At 57.8% G+C, this 15,391-nt stretch overlaps 1 protein-coding gene across 6 annotated transcripts; it reads right to left on the bottom strand.

The window, feature by feature from the left end:
• Positions 1 to 619: 619 nt before the first annotated feature.
• SSRP1 (structure specific recognition protein 1) lies at positions 620 to 15,056 on the bottom strand. 6 transcript variants are annotated; one of them, XM_043516436.1, is made up of 18 exons: positions 14,530 to 14,545; positions 13,794 to 14,040; positions 12,032 to 12,217; positions 9,728 to 9,833; positions 8,665 to 8,855; positions 8,279 to 8,509; positions 7,922 to 8,025; positions 7,312 to 7,440; positions 6,566 to 6,787; positions 6,193 to 6,265; positions 6,010 to 6,018; positions 5,530 to 5,668; positions 5,198 to 5,243; positions 2,841 to 2,958; positions 2,107 to 2,277; positions 1,657 to 1,748; positions 1,275 to 1,437; positions 620 to 1,181 (listed from the first exon to the last, which is right to left on the bottom strand). In XM_043516436.1, exons 2-18 carry the CDS (start codon positions 13,845 to 13,847, stop codon positions 1,113 to 1,115), a joined length of 2,103 nt encoding a protein of 700 aa, XP_043372371.1. In that variant the 5' UTR covers positions 13,848 to 14,040; positions 14,530 to 14,545; the 3' UTR covers positions 620 to 1,112. The 6 variants fall into 6 exon arrangements, with proteins under 6 accessions (XP_043372371.1, XP_038261765.1, XP_038261762.1 ...); XM_038405837.2 differs by lacking the exons at positions 6,010 to 6,018; positions 14,530 to 14,545 and adding an exon at positions 14,999 to 15,056; XM_038405834.2 differs by lacking the exon at positions 6,010 to 6,018 and having other exon boundaries at positions 14,530 to 14,585.
• Positions 15,057 to 15,391: the final 335 nt, after the last annotated feature.

The raw sequence follows: 15,391 nt of genomic DNA, 5'->3' as shown, positions 1-15,391 counted from the left end.
GGCCCAGAAGAGATAGCAATGAGGCTCGCAGCCCTAAGGGCAACCGCTAGCAGAACCAGGTGGAGGGGAACCAAGTGCCCACAGCTCCAAGACACTGCATCCCTCAGCAACACGCAGCTGGGAGGTACTGGGTATGTCAAGGAGGGAAGGGCTCCCCCAGCCTCGGTCACAGCAGCCCCTGCTGGCCTAGAGTTCACTATCTTAGGCCATCTTGGGAACCCTCCCAGCTTTGCTGAGGCTGGTGATGGCCCCAGCAGCCAGAGAGGGGAGGGAAGGGAGCCCCTAACACTTGGCTAAACCTCATTACTATCGACTGCCTCCTTCATTAGGTGGCTCCCCAAGGCGCCTGATGGCCTTTAATACAATCAGGGCCACAGCTTACTGGAAAGCAGTGAGATAAGGCTCTGGCCCAAATTCAGCCCCATGCTGCAGGCAGAGCCGCTCCTGCTGCGATGTACGGGAAATGCAGCCATCGGGAGGGGAGACCACAGCTGCAGAGTGGCCTCCTTCCCCCTCTGGCAAGAGGGAGCTTTGCCTGCTCTAGAGGGGAAGCTCTGTCGGTACCGGGAGATCCGTCCATCTGTCCCCTGGCCACGCTCCAACAGACAGGAGCTCTGTCCAAAGCCGCTTGGTTTTTATTCCGTCCAATTGCCGTGTGAGCAAACCAGAAATACAAAAATAAACAGAACATAAAAAACACAGATGGAGCCCGACTACAGGCCAGGGGATGGACCCCTCCCAGCCAGCCAGCTCCCCCCTGCATGGCCTGTGGGCCATGCCCCCCCCCAGTTTGCTGGGAGGGTCTCCTGGTAGGACACAGGGAGGGCTCCTACAGCATGGAGAGAAAGGAGGGATGCGCGCTCTCCCCTGCTCTCTAGCACCCTCTGCTTTTATCCAGAGTTTAGCAAAGGTCCTGCAGTTCCATGGGGGAGGAGGGTCAGGGAAAGTCCAGAAGTAGGGCTGGTTCTAGCCAGTGGAGCAGCCACGTCACCCCTCCAGCCCATGCCCAGGCAAAAGGGATGTGGGAGCACTGGGGAGAGAGGGGATGTCTAGGCCTCAACTCAGTGACCTGTGCAGTCAGGAAAGGGGCAGGGCTAAAGGAAGGGGTTGCTCTAATCCGAGCCAGATGCTGAGTCCTCCATGCTGGGGGGCGTGCTAGCGATTTCTTCCTCCTCTGAGTCCTGTGGGGGGAGGGGAAGTGTGTTAACAGGAGACCATATACAGCCACAGCTGCCAATTGGGGTGGAAGCCCCTCCTGCCCCACCCACACCTACCTCCTTCTTGTTGTCACCAGAGCTCTCCTCACTGGAAACAAACTCCTTGCTCTTGAAGCTCTCACCCAGCTGCTTGGCGGGGGACTTGGCCGGGGCCTTGGATGGTGCTGCCTTCCTCTCTGCTTTCCCCTTCCCCTGCTGCTTCTTCTTCTTGGATTTCTCTCTGTGCAGGATGGGAGACAGCGAGCAATCAGCAGTCACCCCGAGCCCCTACGGCACTGGTGGAGGTGCCACGGGGCTGGGAGGAAATAGACAGTCCTCCACTCCTTGCGCTCCACATGGACCACACCTTTCCCCATCATCTCGCACCTACCCTCCAGTGAGATGGGGCCAAGGCCCTTTGTCACCCACCCCAGTGTTTCCAGCAGTTCAGCCAACTCACTTCTTGGAGTTCTCAGATTTGCCCCCCTCGCTGTACTCCTTCATGGCCTTTTCATAGTCCCTCTTGGCATCTTCCGCCTTGCGATCCCACTCCTGCTACCAGAGCACAGAGTTGGTAATGGCCCTCCTTGCTCACCTGCCCACAGTTTTAACTTCTGATCCTCATCAGATACAAAGCTACCCCAAGCCTGCTTTGCCAGCCCCCCAAAATCAGATGCCCATCCGCTCCCTAAACAAGACACAGCCTCTGCCCCATGTTGGGGTGGCCTCCAAGACCTCTTCCTTTTGGTTCCCCAAGAATTCCCAAGCCAGGCCTACACCCAATACTTCCCGTACCATCCCCAGACACAGCCCTGCCAGACCACCCCCACAAAGCCCCTTCCCCCTCCCCCAAACCACCACACCACCAAAAGAGAGTTAGAACATGCCCCCCTCCCCCAACCAAGGCCACCTCTTTCTTCTCCTTGGACATGCCCTTCCAGAGCTCCCCAGCTTTCTTGGACAGGTCAGTGATGCTGATACCAGGGTGGTCTGATTTGATCTTCTCACGGCTGGCATTCAACCACAGCATGTAGGCAGACATGGGCCTCTTCGGGGCATTGGGGTCTTTCCCTTTCTTACTCTGGCAAGAGGAGATGGAGGTACAGAGATAGAACAAGAAGGGGATCCATCAAGAAGTGGCTCCACAGTTCCTTGCACCAGAAGCTCTGGCTCCCATGGCAAGGGCCCCTTGTGGCCCCCATTAACACTGAGGCAGGGCGTTCGACATCCCAGCCTTTCTCCCCAGCAGCCAGACACACTCATGGGGCCCAGACAGTACAAGACTAAGACAAGGCAGCTAAGACCAAGGAGCCCGATGGAGCCAGCGGGCCCAGCTGGGGCAGGCTGTCAGGTGAGGTTGGGGGAGCGGCACAGGGCTGAAAAGCTCCGTGGCATGGAGAGGAGGGAGTCACTCACCTGCAGCTGGAGGCTGTTCAGTGTCCTAAACTGGGGAGTAGCGGGACTTCAGGACAGCTCCCCATCACTGAGGACACTCACTCGTGGCCACATCAGCCTCCTAAGCAGAGCTCCCGAAGGCTCAATCTCCCCACAGGATTGGCCTGTGTGCTGGAGGTAGAGGATCCCACTCCTCAGAGCCAGCGGTCGGGACCCACGCAGCCCCCTCCGCCAGGGCGGAGCTCTCACCTCTGATGGCTTCTTGCGGGGCTTGCGCTCCTTCACAATCTTGGCTTTCTTGGCTGGCTTCCTCTTTTCCTCGCGGTCGCTGCCACCATCACTACTGGCAGAGACTTCGCTGTCGAACCTGCAGGAGGGAATGGTAGCCTGGCATCAGCCCCACCCCCACCAAACGCCCCTGGTCCCAGGGCCGGCAGCCCCCAGCTCAGTTAGGTCAGTAGAGATCAGGCCTAGCATGGGCAGATTGCTCCAGGGGTGCCGATTGGAGGAGATAGGGCATCCCCAGTATGGCTTGGGCATGGCAACAGGAACAGCCACCTCACCTATCCCTGGAAACAGGGTGGCAAGGGGCTCTGCCAAGCACTCTGGGCAGCGTACAAGGGGCATAGCCAGCTCTTCCCCACACCAACTGTTCCCATCCCTGGGAGTCATCCCAGACCTGCTGGCAGCAGAACCCGAACGGCAATGCCAAGAACCGACATCCCCACTGGAGAGACATGGGCCCCTTTGAGCAGAGCATGGGGCACAGCACAGGCCTGCTCCCTCCAGGCCACTTCCCAGGAGATGGGTTCCCTGTTCCTGACACGGGACCCGACCTGGGACCAAGAGGGAATGTTCTGTAACATTGTTATGAACCTCATTTCATGCCTCAGTTTCCCTCTATACTTTGCACTGCTATGCAGGGGTGCAAAAAGGGTTAAATCTGCTCTAAGAGCAAGAGCCACAAAGTATGTGTCCCGTGTGGCTGGTTGGGGTGGTGTGAAGGGTTGGTGAAAACCAACCCACATCAATGGAGAATCTAGCAAGACAGCAGGAACCCCAATGACAGGGCTGTTCACCCCTAGCAGCCACCAGCCTGGAGGAGGGAGATATTCCCCTGGCCCTCAGCTGGGAAGCAGCGCAAAGGCCCAGCGGAAGAACAAAGGGGAAAGGAGGCTGGTGGCCTGGCCTCGGGGCTGACAAGGAACCAGATGGAGATAGACGCCATAACAGCTTGGCTGGCTAATTGCACCAGCGCTGGCCAGGCTGGACTATGGCTCAACCTTTGACTCTCTGTGCTAACCCAAGGCCTTTCTGATCCCATGGGCCAGGCGGCTAATACGCTGTTCCCCCGTGCCTGGGAAGGCTGCTGATGTCACTGCAGATATCATTGACAGCACGGCACCCCGAAGGGGGAAGGTACAAACCTCCCGCAGGGGTCTGGCTCGGCTGGATTTGCTGCAGGGAGCCATGGAGAGAGACAGGGATCGCTGGGGCCCCAAGGCCCAGTTTGGGAGTCCTGGAGGCCATGGGCCTGCCCCTGTGTGGGTCCTTGGGGCCTAGCACACTGAAGGGGTCACTCCCAAGGAACTGGTTATAGGTTGGGCATGGACTGGACACTGTATCTGTGACACCATCCCACAGCCCAGTGGATCTCGGTGGTGGGAAATCTTCGCCAGAGTTCTCCCTGTTGCCCTTTGCTCCCATCATGCCAAGCAGCACCCCCAGATTCCTGGTCCAAGGTCAAGGATTCACAGAGCTGTACAATGTCTACCCACAGTTATTGCTGTTCCATGCTACAGAAGCATCTTCCCCATTAGGCAGTCCCCTCAGCCCCGATCGTTTCTGTGACTACCAGCAGTGTTCCCTCTGGCAGGCATGCCAGCTGCGCTGCTCCAGCTCATTCCAGAGCACAGATCTCTGCAAACAGCAGAGGCAAAAACCTAGTGTATATCCTCTGCTCTGAAACCACCCTGCCTCATTCAGGGAGCCTATTATTTGTATTGTGGTAGCACCAGTCAGAGATCAGGGCACCACTGTGCAAGACGCTGTACAGGCACATAGCAAGAAAGACAGTCCTGCCCCAGACAATCTAAGCAGCCCATTGATTTCAGACACTTGCACAACCCAACACTGAGATGCAGCCACCTCAGAGGAGAAAGGCAGAAGCTGTTTAACAGCTCAGGACAGGAAGAGAAGAACCCCACGTTCAACTGGGGCTACAGGGCAATTTAGGCCAACAGAAGGGTTGATGGCTGGCCACTGAGCCTAACGGCCTTAAACTTGTGAAAAGGGCCAGGGAGACAAAAGCCTCAGACAGCACCACCAGGCCACCTAGCACACTGGAGCACTGGCAGAGGTGACAGTACCTCCTGCTGAGCCATCTGCTCTGGAGGCCCCACAAAGGCAGAGTGCCCCGTACTGAGCCACTCGCTGCGCATGGCACCCCATAGCACCAGAGGGAGGCCAGCACTGATGGCACTACATGTACAATGTCCTGCCCCTGTGACTCCCGTGAGGAGAGTTCCCATCTGAGAATGGGCCGATCAAAGGGCAAGGTCACAGCCCAAGAACCCCATGCCAGGCAGCCCCTGTCCCCTACTCACTCTTCTGCTACATCCTCGTCCTCCTCCCCTGGGTTAAATGACTCATCTGGAAGGAAAAGGAATGCACTTGTCATTCTCCCCCTCTGGGTGTGGGGCGGGGCAGAAGAGGGGGATGGGGATGGCAACAGCCATAGGGAAAGGACTGAGTAAAGAGCATGGGAATGTTTCTCTGACCCCAACTGGGGGCAGATCTCTCAGTCATGGGGAGGAGCCCCAGTCGCTGGACAGCCTGGGGCGGATCTCACAGCCGGGGGAGGAGCCCCAAACACTGGACAGACAGGTCAGATCTCACAGCTAGGGGGAGGAGCCCCAGACACTGGGGCAGGTCTCACCAGTCTCCTCCCCAGACTCATCACTGCTGTCATCAGCATTCTCCTCCCGGATCTTCCCCTCCTCCTTCATCCTCTCCAGGTAGGCATCATGCTGGTCCTCGTCAGAGTCAGCGTATTCATCATAGCTCTGTGGCATTGACTGCAGGGGGAGGTCACGTGAGTGCCACTCTCCACCCCTCCCACCTCAGCAGAGGGGAAGGGCAGATGCCAGCCCCCACCCCAAGTGTGCAGAAAACTGAGAACTACAACTCCCAACATGCTCCTGGGTGCACCCCCCACTCCAGGAAAGGATCCCCAGCACTTCCAGCACAGGCTGCATGCAGGGACCAGAGGAGTGATGTTAACCAGGTTAGGTGGGGCCAACTTGGCATGGCCCCCTCCCTACCCTCGCACGGCTCATGCGGGGTTACTGTGATTAGTAGAGAGCACCACCGCCATGCAGAGGAGACCTGCACCAGGAGGAGGGGAAATCGCACGGACCTTTTTCTTCTACAAGGGCAAGGAGAGAAGAGAAAGTGAGGAGGCAGAATCTGCAGGGAGAGAGAGAGAGAGAGAAAGAACCCCTACCCTCTCCCAGCCCCCCCAGAGGCTATGGGGCTCCTGGTTGGGATGAAACAGGGGACCCAGCAAGTGCCCTGACCCACCCCACCCCACCGCAGGTACCTCCTTGTGGCCTCGGTTCTTGATGTTCAGCTTCTTGGCATTGACAAAGTCAAACAGCTTCCCGTACTCCTCCCTGCAGGTGGGTAACAGTAGGGAGACGGGGTCACGGAGAGGCAAAGTCTAACGCTCCCCCAACTATGAGCGAGCGAGAGGGCAGTGCACAGTGATGGCGTGGAGAATGGCAGCCCCCTGCACCGCCAGGCTGTGGTGCCAAAGGCTTCCCCAGGCTGAGTGAGGAGCAGGATACCAGTGCAGGCCGTGAGAGGGTGGCGGCGGCCCAGGAGAACAGACGGGGCAATAGGCAGTACAGATGTGGGTACAGAAGGGAGAGAGCAGACAGCAGCTGCTTGGGGGTGGGGGGGATTCACCTCACCTTTCTATGCTGCTGAAGGTGTACTGCGTGCCCTGCTTGGTCTCGATCTCGAAGTCGAAGGAGCGGGTGGTGGTGGTGCCGCGAGCGAAGTTGACGAAGGAGATCTCATCAAAGCGAATGTGCACCGGGGGCTTGTGCACATAGATGAAGCCACGCTCCAGTGGGTAGAGCAGCCCTGAGCTGGCCTTGTAGGAGCAGGTGATGCATTGGGCTCCCGAGTGCCTTGGGGGGCGGGGGGAGACAAAGAGGGGGTTACACCAGCAAGGCTTCCTTGCACAGACGCTCCCCCAGGGGACAGCAGCCAATGGGGGGCGGAATAAAGGGATGAGAATCTGTCACATGTACCTCTGAGGCACAACTCTTCTCCCACCCACGACTGGGAACTCCCAGCCACAGGGTGGGGAAAAAGTCCACCAGAGCCAGGTGTGGAGGGACAGGACCTCACAGATCAAAGTCATTTCTAAACATTTAATTAGCAACAGGCTCTGTATCCCATTCCCTGCCACCTGAGACAGCCAGACCAGAATCGCAGCTGGTGCCCCCTAGAGATGAAAGGGCCCATATTCGATTCCCCACCCCAAGACAATCTCCCACCTGGGACCGGATTGGAGCCAGAGCCTGTTAGAAAGAAAAGGCCCCATGTCCCATTCACCACCCCCTGAGTTAGACATTACCCATGCCCTGGGACAGGAGCCCCCTAGAGGGGAAGACCCCATGTCCCACTCCCCTGCGCGCCATGTGCTCACCCCTGGAAGTTGCCGGGCACAGTGATCTTGCGGTTCACCAGCGCTTTCATGACCCGACTGACCATCTCATAGAGTGAGCCGGACATGTTCTTGGTGAGTCGGCCCTCAAAGCGCTTCTCCACCTCATCCCTACAGCATGGGGAGAACGGCAGCATGAGGACAGAGGGCAGGAGAGAGCCCAACACCAGCAGGAAGAACACGGGATGACCCAGGAGCTCCCACGCCAACTGAGAGAGATAGCATGGGAAGCCCTCAGCACCCAGAAATGAGCGGGCAACAGCATCTACTCCCAGGAGAAGAGAACCTCCTCCCAAGGCTTGGAAGTGAGTCAGCCCGGATAGGGATAGCCAGACACTCATGCCAGGCAATGGTTGGGAGTACACATGGGATTGGAAGGATCCTGCCAGGAGCATAGCAAGGCTAGTAGAAGATAGGTATGGCTGGGGAGTCTTGCCAGGGAGCAGCGCCAGGATAGCAGGAATGGGCAGAAGAGAGGGGGTCAGGCCAGGGCACAGCCAGGTTGGTAGGAGCAAAGGGATCCTGCGAGCGTACGGGGCTGGGGACAGGGGGCAGGGCCAGACTGGCGGAGAAGGGAAGAAAGGCCACTCACTCATTCATGTTAAGGGTCAGGGAGATGTCCTCGTCTTTGGAGAAGAGCAGGATCAGGAAGTGGTAGCGTGTCTGGCCCTGCTTGATCGGAGGGTCCAGGCTGATCTGGAAAGGAAGCCAAGGATACGGACAGGTGAGGGATCCCAGAACCCCCAAGGGCTCTCCTCCATTCCAGCCTGCTCCCACCTCCATGCAACATCCCCCCCCGAGTTCTCAGCCCCCAACACAAGTAGCTGGTCTGGGCCTTCTGATCTGCTGGCTACCCCACCCCCCAGGCACACTGGAGTGGGATCTACCAGCCCCCCCATTCCCCTCAAATGCAGTGGGGGATCTGCCAGCCCCCTGCCCTCTTCCTCACCACAAAGAACATCTGGCGCTGGTCCTTATGGGGCAGCAGGAAGAGGCGCAGCACAGTGGTGTAGGGGATCTTGTAGTCAAAGGTCTTGCCGTGCAGGTGCAGGAAGGTAGGGTAGATGCGGATATCATAGCGGCCGCGTGGTGTCAGGCACTGCAGCTCCCGGAAGATGCAGATGGCATCCCCAGTTGCCTGGATCACGTCCGCCTTAGACAGCACATTCTGGGCAAAGGCCTAAGGGTGGGGGAGGATGGGGGGCTTTATTCCGGACAGCTGTATGCAGCCCCCCATAGTCCCCCCCAGGCACCTTCACACAGGCCACAACACCGTCCCCCATGAACTCCCACCTCCACGTAGGCCACGCCACCCTCACCCCGGCCCACACGCACCTCCACAGGATCCAAGCCATCCTCCTGAGTGGGCGGCACGTAGAAGCGGACCTCCATGAGCGACACCTCAGCGTCGTCATTCTGGTGGAACTCCAGCGTCACCTCATTCTTGCCCGTGGTGCACTGGGACACATTGCTGAGCGGGATCTCGAACACGGGCTGCTCCCCGATGTCAAATGACAGGAGCTGGCCTGCAGAGAGGGGGAACCCAGTGAGTCAGCAGGAGGCAATGGAGCACCCCGCACAGCCAGCCACTCCTCCCGTCAGACAACCTCCGCAGTCAGCAGCCCAGATGGCAAGGACAGGGCTGAGCACCTTATAGCTGCTTATAGCTGGTACGGGACAGACAGGAGCAACTCATAGCTCCCCACCACACAGCGCCCCCTGCAGGAGAAGGTGGAGCTACAAGCTACTCCCTCTCTGCAGCACACTTAGCCATCCATTCCCAACACTAGCCCCCAAATCCGAGTCACTGCAGAAGCTGTGCCCCTCTCCCTGCTATACATCCCTCTTCTCCCAGAGCTGGTCTTCACCGAAGGCTTAACTCCAGCTCAGTCACAGGTTCTTCCCCAAAGTGCTCTGTGTTCACACAGCCACATGCCGCAGGCGGCTGTCAACATGTACTGCTACCCCAAGGTAGATGCGGTCAGGAAACAAAGCCACAGGGGCTCACACCCACTGTGTGATTGGAGATCCTCCAATCCCTTCCCATCAGCCCCCTGACCAGAAATGGACTGTCTGTCTGCCTCTGCTCAGCTCTCCGTTTACAGCCTCTCCACTAGTCTCCATCTGGTAGAGGAGGAGGCCGGCTAACCTGCCCAGGGATGAGCATCGAGGGCGGGCAGACAAGTCGTCCCCAATGCCCCGTGAATACGAGCAGAGTGACACAAGGAGTTGTGGTGCTATGAACCTGGAGCTAGCTCTATTGCTTGCCAGGACCAGATACAGTGCCAGCACAGGTGTGGGGTGTGAAAGCAGAGTAAATGCACTGTCATGGGTTAGGCTACCACAGGTAAACGTGTCCCAAGCTTCACAAGCAGCAAAGACATAGCCCCAGAGTCACCTCCAAACTTCACAGTCCCCCAGTTCCAGCCCTTCACACACAGATCCTTCTCCGCCAGCTCCAAATGATAATGGGACTTGAAGAATTCTGACAGCTTGTCAAACTCCTGAGTGGGAAGTAGAGAACAGCCATCAGAAGCCACCATAACCCAGCAGCCTAAGATGTGATTCCAGGGCTCCTTCCCTCCCAGAGAGGCCCGGCCACTGCTAGTACCCCACAGCTCCCCCTTGGTAACAAACAGCAGCAGCGGGGAGCTCCAGTGCTCTCCCATCTAGGATGGCTTGCTACAACACACAGCATGTGCCAGGAAGCAAGTGAGCTGGGGAAAGAATCAGTCACTAGGAGAACTACGACCACAGAGCTAAGGAAGAGGAAGCAGGAGTTACCAGCCCTGCATCTTTGCAGGATGCTCATGTGGAGCTGAAACCTCTCGGAGAGATACACCCACTACATGACTGGTACCTGCAGAGGAGCCAGTCAGAGTCTCCAGCCGATTGGAGCAGCTGCAGCCAAAGCAGGGACACTTACATGTTCAAAGAACTCCCTGCAGTTTCTCTGGACTTTCTCTACCGGGTGCCGATGGGCTGTTTGTTCCAGCCCTCCCACTCGCCTAAGTTCCCTTTAAGCTGCGTGGCCGGGCAGCAGCCTATTAAGCGCTGCGCGGGCACTCAGGGCTGTGGTGGGGAGAGATTCTTCTCCCACAGCCCCGGACCCAACCCAGCCCAGCTACGGACCTGCCACGGTCAGGGAAGAAGTGCCCCTCCCCCGACCTGGACCTGCCACAGCCATGAGAGGCACCCCCACCCCCCCGCCCAGGTGCTGCTGTGGGGAGAGAGAGCTGGGGGCAGTCCTTTCTCCCCCGCCATAGCCCCAGGACAGCCTGCACTCCAAACCCCTCATCCCCAGCCCCACCCCAGAGCTGTCCCTTTAGTATGGTGAATCGGGACAACTGCTCCAGGCGTCACACTTCAGTGTGTGTGGGTCATGTGGGGGGCGATAGGCTGGCTCAGGAGGGGTGGGGTTAGGAGGCCCAGGCCAGCCCAGGAGGCGAGCGGGGGGGCCTGGCTCCAGCAGCGGGGGTTGGGCCCGCACTCACCAGCAGGAAGCGTGCATTGTATTTCTTTTTCTTGCTCGCCTGCGGCTATCATCCTAGTGCTGCCGGAACAAGCCAGGGCCAGGCTGACCCCATCCATTGTCCTTCCACCCCAGACCTCTCCCTTTTGCAGGATCCCCCAGCACAGGGGGCCCACCGGCCCCTAGCACAGGTGCCACCCTGTGACTCTCCATCATCCCTCGCCCCGCAGCACTGGTGTCCCTCCCCACACCAGATTTCACCTTATAAAAAAATGTTAAGGAGGGGTCCATACAGGCTGATTTGTCCCAGGCCCCACACCCCACTAGGGATGGCCCTGCCAGAGACCATACCCACAGCTGGAAACCTCACCTCCCCCCATAACTCTCTGCCCCAGCCCTGAGCCCCTCATCCCTGGCCCCACCCCAGAGCCTGCACCCTAACCCTTTGCTCCAGCCCTGAGCCCCCTCCCATACTCCAAACTCCTTGGCCCCACCCCCACCACATGAATTTTGTTACATTCACCAATACGAAGATGATGTGTCACACATCACCTCCATATTGGTGCACATAACAAAATTCATTCCACACATAGGTGGGAAAAATTAGAGGGAACACTGCCCCTCGCTCACAGTCTCTTCACCTAAATTTCCATCAATACCTGTTCCATTCTCTCCCCCACTGCCTTCGGCTGATCCCCTCCTAACTACACCCACCAGGAAAGAACACCAGGGCACTAACAAGACACTTGCTGCCATCACACAGTTCACTGGGCTTGTGGATTCCACTCCCACCCCAGGGTCTGTCTGATCTATTTAGACTGTAAATTCTTCAGGGCAGGGACTATCTACTACTCTGTACAGAGCCTATGGCAATGGGACCCATTCTCAGCTGACCTTTAGGCACTACCATAATAAACACAATTAATTGCAAAAGACTCCTAGGAGAGAGCCTGGAAGCTAAAACTCATGACAAACGGTTTGGGCCAAGAACAGGATCCTTACAGCAGGGCGAGAGAGGTGTTTACACAGAGCCACATGGGATCCAGGGCTCATGAGCGTGTGGGCTGCACTGAGGCACTAATGCCATGGGCAAATCCGGGAGGTTGCCAAGCAATTGTCACCTTGTAGCTGGTTGGGGATGCCCACCCACATAACTTCCCCCTGGGAGTCCTGGCACGCGGTGGGGTGGGAGCTTCTAGGAGGGGGAGCCGACCAGGCCAAAGGTCTCACCGATTCCCTGAAGCCGTCATACTTGTAGACGTGTCCATTCTTGGTGAGCAGCTTGAGGCCGTGGCCTAGTGCCACACGGCGCCAGATGCCCTCTGCTAGCTCTGAGGCCTGGATGTTGTCCACCTTGCCTGTCTTGCTGTTCTTGAAGATGACACCCTGGCGGCTCAGCCGCAGCCGCCCATCATTCTGCCAGAGAGAGACGGGTTGGTAGGGGGCACAGGGACAACATCAGTGGTGACACTCTGGAATGGTGTCAAAGAATACATCCGGAACCCCACATCAGCCAGTCACACCCTTCCTCTTCCAGGGAAAAGGCTACTTTACACCCACCCCCATGCATTTAAAACAGAAACCCCACCATCTCTCCTCTCCCATATGGGGTGCACGCACCCCATATCCAACTAACACCATCCCAAACACACTCCCTCACCCGCATGCAAGCTTCACTCCAAGATTCCCCCCCTCCAACTACACCCACATGCATCACAGGGCCATAGCACCAGCCCTGCAGTTTAAGTCAGCCAGAGTGGCACCATAAAGCCTGTATTCGCTTTGGCTTGAGGACTCACTGGCCACTTAGGAACAATAGCCCAATCAAGGGCATTTCTCAAATGTAGGGACAACATTCCCCAGTGTAACCATCACTACCAACAGCCAAAGATTTGGATTTCTTGGCATGGAAACAGACTCATTTATGAAGCTCAGGGCACCATGCACCTTCGCTGTAAATTGGCAATGATTAGGGGTTTGGAACGGGTCCCATATGAGGAGAGATTAAAGAGGCTAGGATTTTTCAGCTTGAAAAAGAAGAGACTAAGGGGGGATATGATAGAGCTATATAAAATCATGAGTGGTGTGGAGAAAGTGAATAAGGAAAAGTTATTTACTTGTTCCCATAATATAAGAACTAGGGGCCACCAAATGAAATTAATGGGTAGCAGGTTTAAAACAAATAAAAGAAAGTTCTTCACACAATCCACAGCCAACCTGTGGAACTCCTTGCCTGAGGAGGTTGTGAAGGCTAGGACTATAACAGGGTTTAAAAGAGAACTGGATAAATTCATGGAGGTTAGGTCCATTAATGGCTATTAGCCAGGAATGGTGTCCTTAGCCTCTGTTTGTCAGAGGGTGGAGATGGATGGCAGGAGAGAGATCACTTAAACACTCATGTCTGGGAATAAACAGGATCTTGCATTGCATTTTCTGAAAGGCTCCCAAGTTTTAGCCATTCAGGCTAGGCCACACATCAGTTCCCACAGCACTTGGTGACATCGTGCAAGAGTTTAGAATGAAATGCAAGGAGTCTGCTCCCTGAAATCCAACGGGCTGTGAACTTCGGTCAGCTGAGTGTTACCTACCAGAGTGGGAATGCAGCCAGGACACTGGCACTAACTCCCCAACACCCAGGAACGTGTCACTGGATCTTTAATACCTACAGGGTCTGGCCATGTTTTGTCTCATCAGAATGATGCAGCCCAGCTCCCCTAGCATGCTGCTTGATCTGTGAGCTCAGTAATGACTCAGGGGGAAAGCACACACCCGTCCCCCAAGTCACTTACAGCTTCTAGGTTTTACTTTGGGGTGGCACTCCAGCTGTGACCCCACTTAGCTTGAGAGCTGTAATGAAATCGGAACTACGGTTCAGCACCTTCTCTCAGCCCTAGACACACCACTCGACCAGCCACAATAACGACACCTTCCCAGACTCTCTGCTTCCCACCCCCAGGAAGGCATGGCTTTCCAGGCTTCCTGCGTCTCTCACCATGGACCCCTTCACCTCCTGGTATATTTCATTGAACTCCAGCGTGTCCGCCATAATGGCCCCTCCCCACCTCGCCCACTCTGGTGGGGTCTGTCTCCCAGCAACCGGTTTGGGAGAGCTTTGGAGACTAGGTTCAGTCAGGAAGCTCTCCAGAGATGATGAAGTTCTTCAGTCCCCTCCCAAACCCCACATGTAGCACAGAGGGGAGGAAGCTGCGGCTGGGGCGAGTGTCAGAGTCGCGAAGCACCTGGGGAGAAAGGAAAGAGATGACTCCACCAGCAGGATGAGGCCCAGCAGAGCCCCAGCTCAGGAACCCGCAGAGACTGAACCCATGGGGTAGATACAGGGGCTGGCTCCCCTCCAACCAGTGAGCCTCACCCAGCCGGGCCTGGGCAGCTGGAGAGCATTACAGGGCGATCCAGGAGCTGGAGGCTGAGCCCCAGCAAAGGATCACACCGAACCCTCCCCATCCCTGTCCTCGCCCCGCCACCAGCCCCTCCTAGAGACCAGCCCCCTCCCTGCCCCAGCACCCCCGACCCCGGCACCAACACACACACCCCCCAGCCTGCGCCTGCGCCTGCGCCTGCGCCAACCCCCTCCCCACACACCGACCCTCCCCACCTCCCCTCCTTGCCCCAGAACCCCCCTGCCCCGGGCACTGACCCACCTCTGCCCCAGGTACCAACGCCCCCGCTCCCCCCCCCCCGCGGGGCTTTCCCGCCTGCGCAGCACGAACCTCACGCGGAGCCTCCCTCCCCCACCGGAAACCTCCCTCCCTCCACCTTCCGGCCCGCGCTACCATAGAGACGCCGGCCATGAAGGGCGCCTCGCGCGTGCGCACTGCCCCCTCCCCATAGAGTCCAAGCGTGGCTTCGGCTAGACGGGGCCCTCCGGGGCGGTTCCAGCTCCGCCCTCGCTTGCCCGGCCGCGCGCGCATGGAAGCCCCCCCCCCCCCAGCCCCAGCTTGACCCTCCCCACTCTCAGCGTCCCCTTAGCCCGGGGGGGCTTCGGCCTCGCCGGATGCTCAGCAGCCCCCGTCAGCTGCGAACGGCTTCGCTGGGGCACTGCCGCCCCCCCCCCCGCAGCCGCCTGGCTCGCTCTGATGCCGGGGCTCTTTCCAAGGGGAACGGGCTGGCGAGGGGAGACGATGACACCAGACACCTGGCCCCATGGCCGTGCGCTTGTGCAGCCTAGCCAAGGCTTACGTTGCAGCTCCTGCTCGCCCAGCACCCTGTGCCCCTGGAGGAGCAAAGCTGACTGGAGGGTCCATGGGGAGGCTTGGGGTCTGGGCGAGCTGCGGCTGGGAGGGGGCCTGGTGGGATTTGCGTGTCTCCGCAACGCCCTTCCCCAGCTGACCTGGAAAATCCACCCCTAGGGCTGTTGGGAAACGACTGGGGGGGAGGGTTCAGAGTAGCAGCCGTGTTAGTCTCTATGCGCAAAAAGAAAAGGAGGACTTGCGGCACCTTAGAGACTAACACATTTATTAGAGCATAAGCTTTCGTGAGCTACAGCTCACTTCATCGGATGCATTTATGCATCCGATGAAGTGAGCTGTAGCTCACGAAAGCTAAATGCATCCGATGAAGTGAGCTGTAGCT

The sequence above is a fragment of the Dermochelys coriacea genome, chromosome 6 (assembly GCF_009764565.3).
Source record: "Dermochelys coriacea isolate rDerCor1 chromosome 6, rDerCor1.pri.v4, whole genome shotgun sequence".
In the NCBI taxonomy this organism is placed as follows: Eukaryota; Metazoa; Chordata; order Testudines; family Dermochelyidae; genus Dermochelys; species Dermochelys coriacea.
This window is presented reverse-complemented; position numbering and strand designations above follow the sequence as displayed.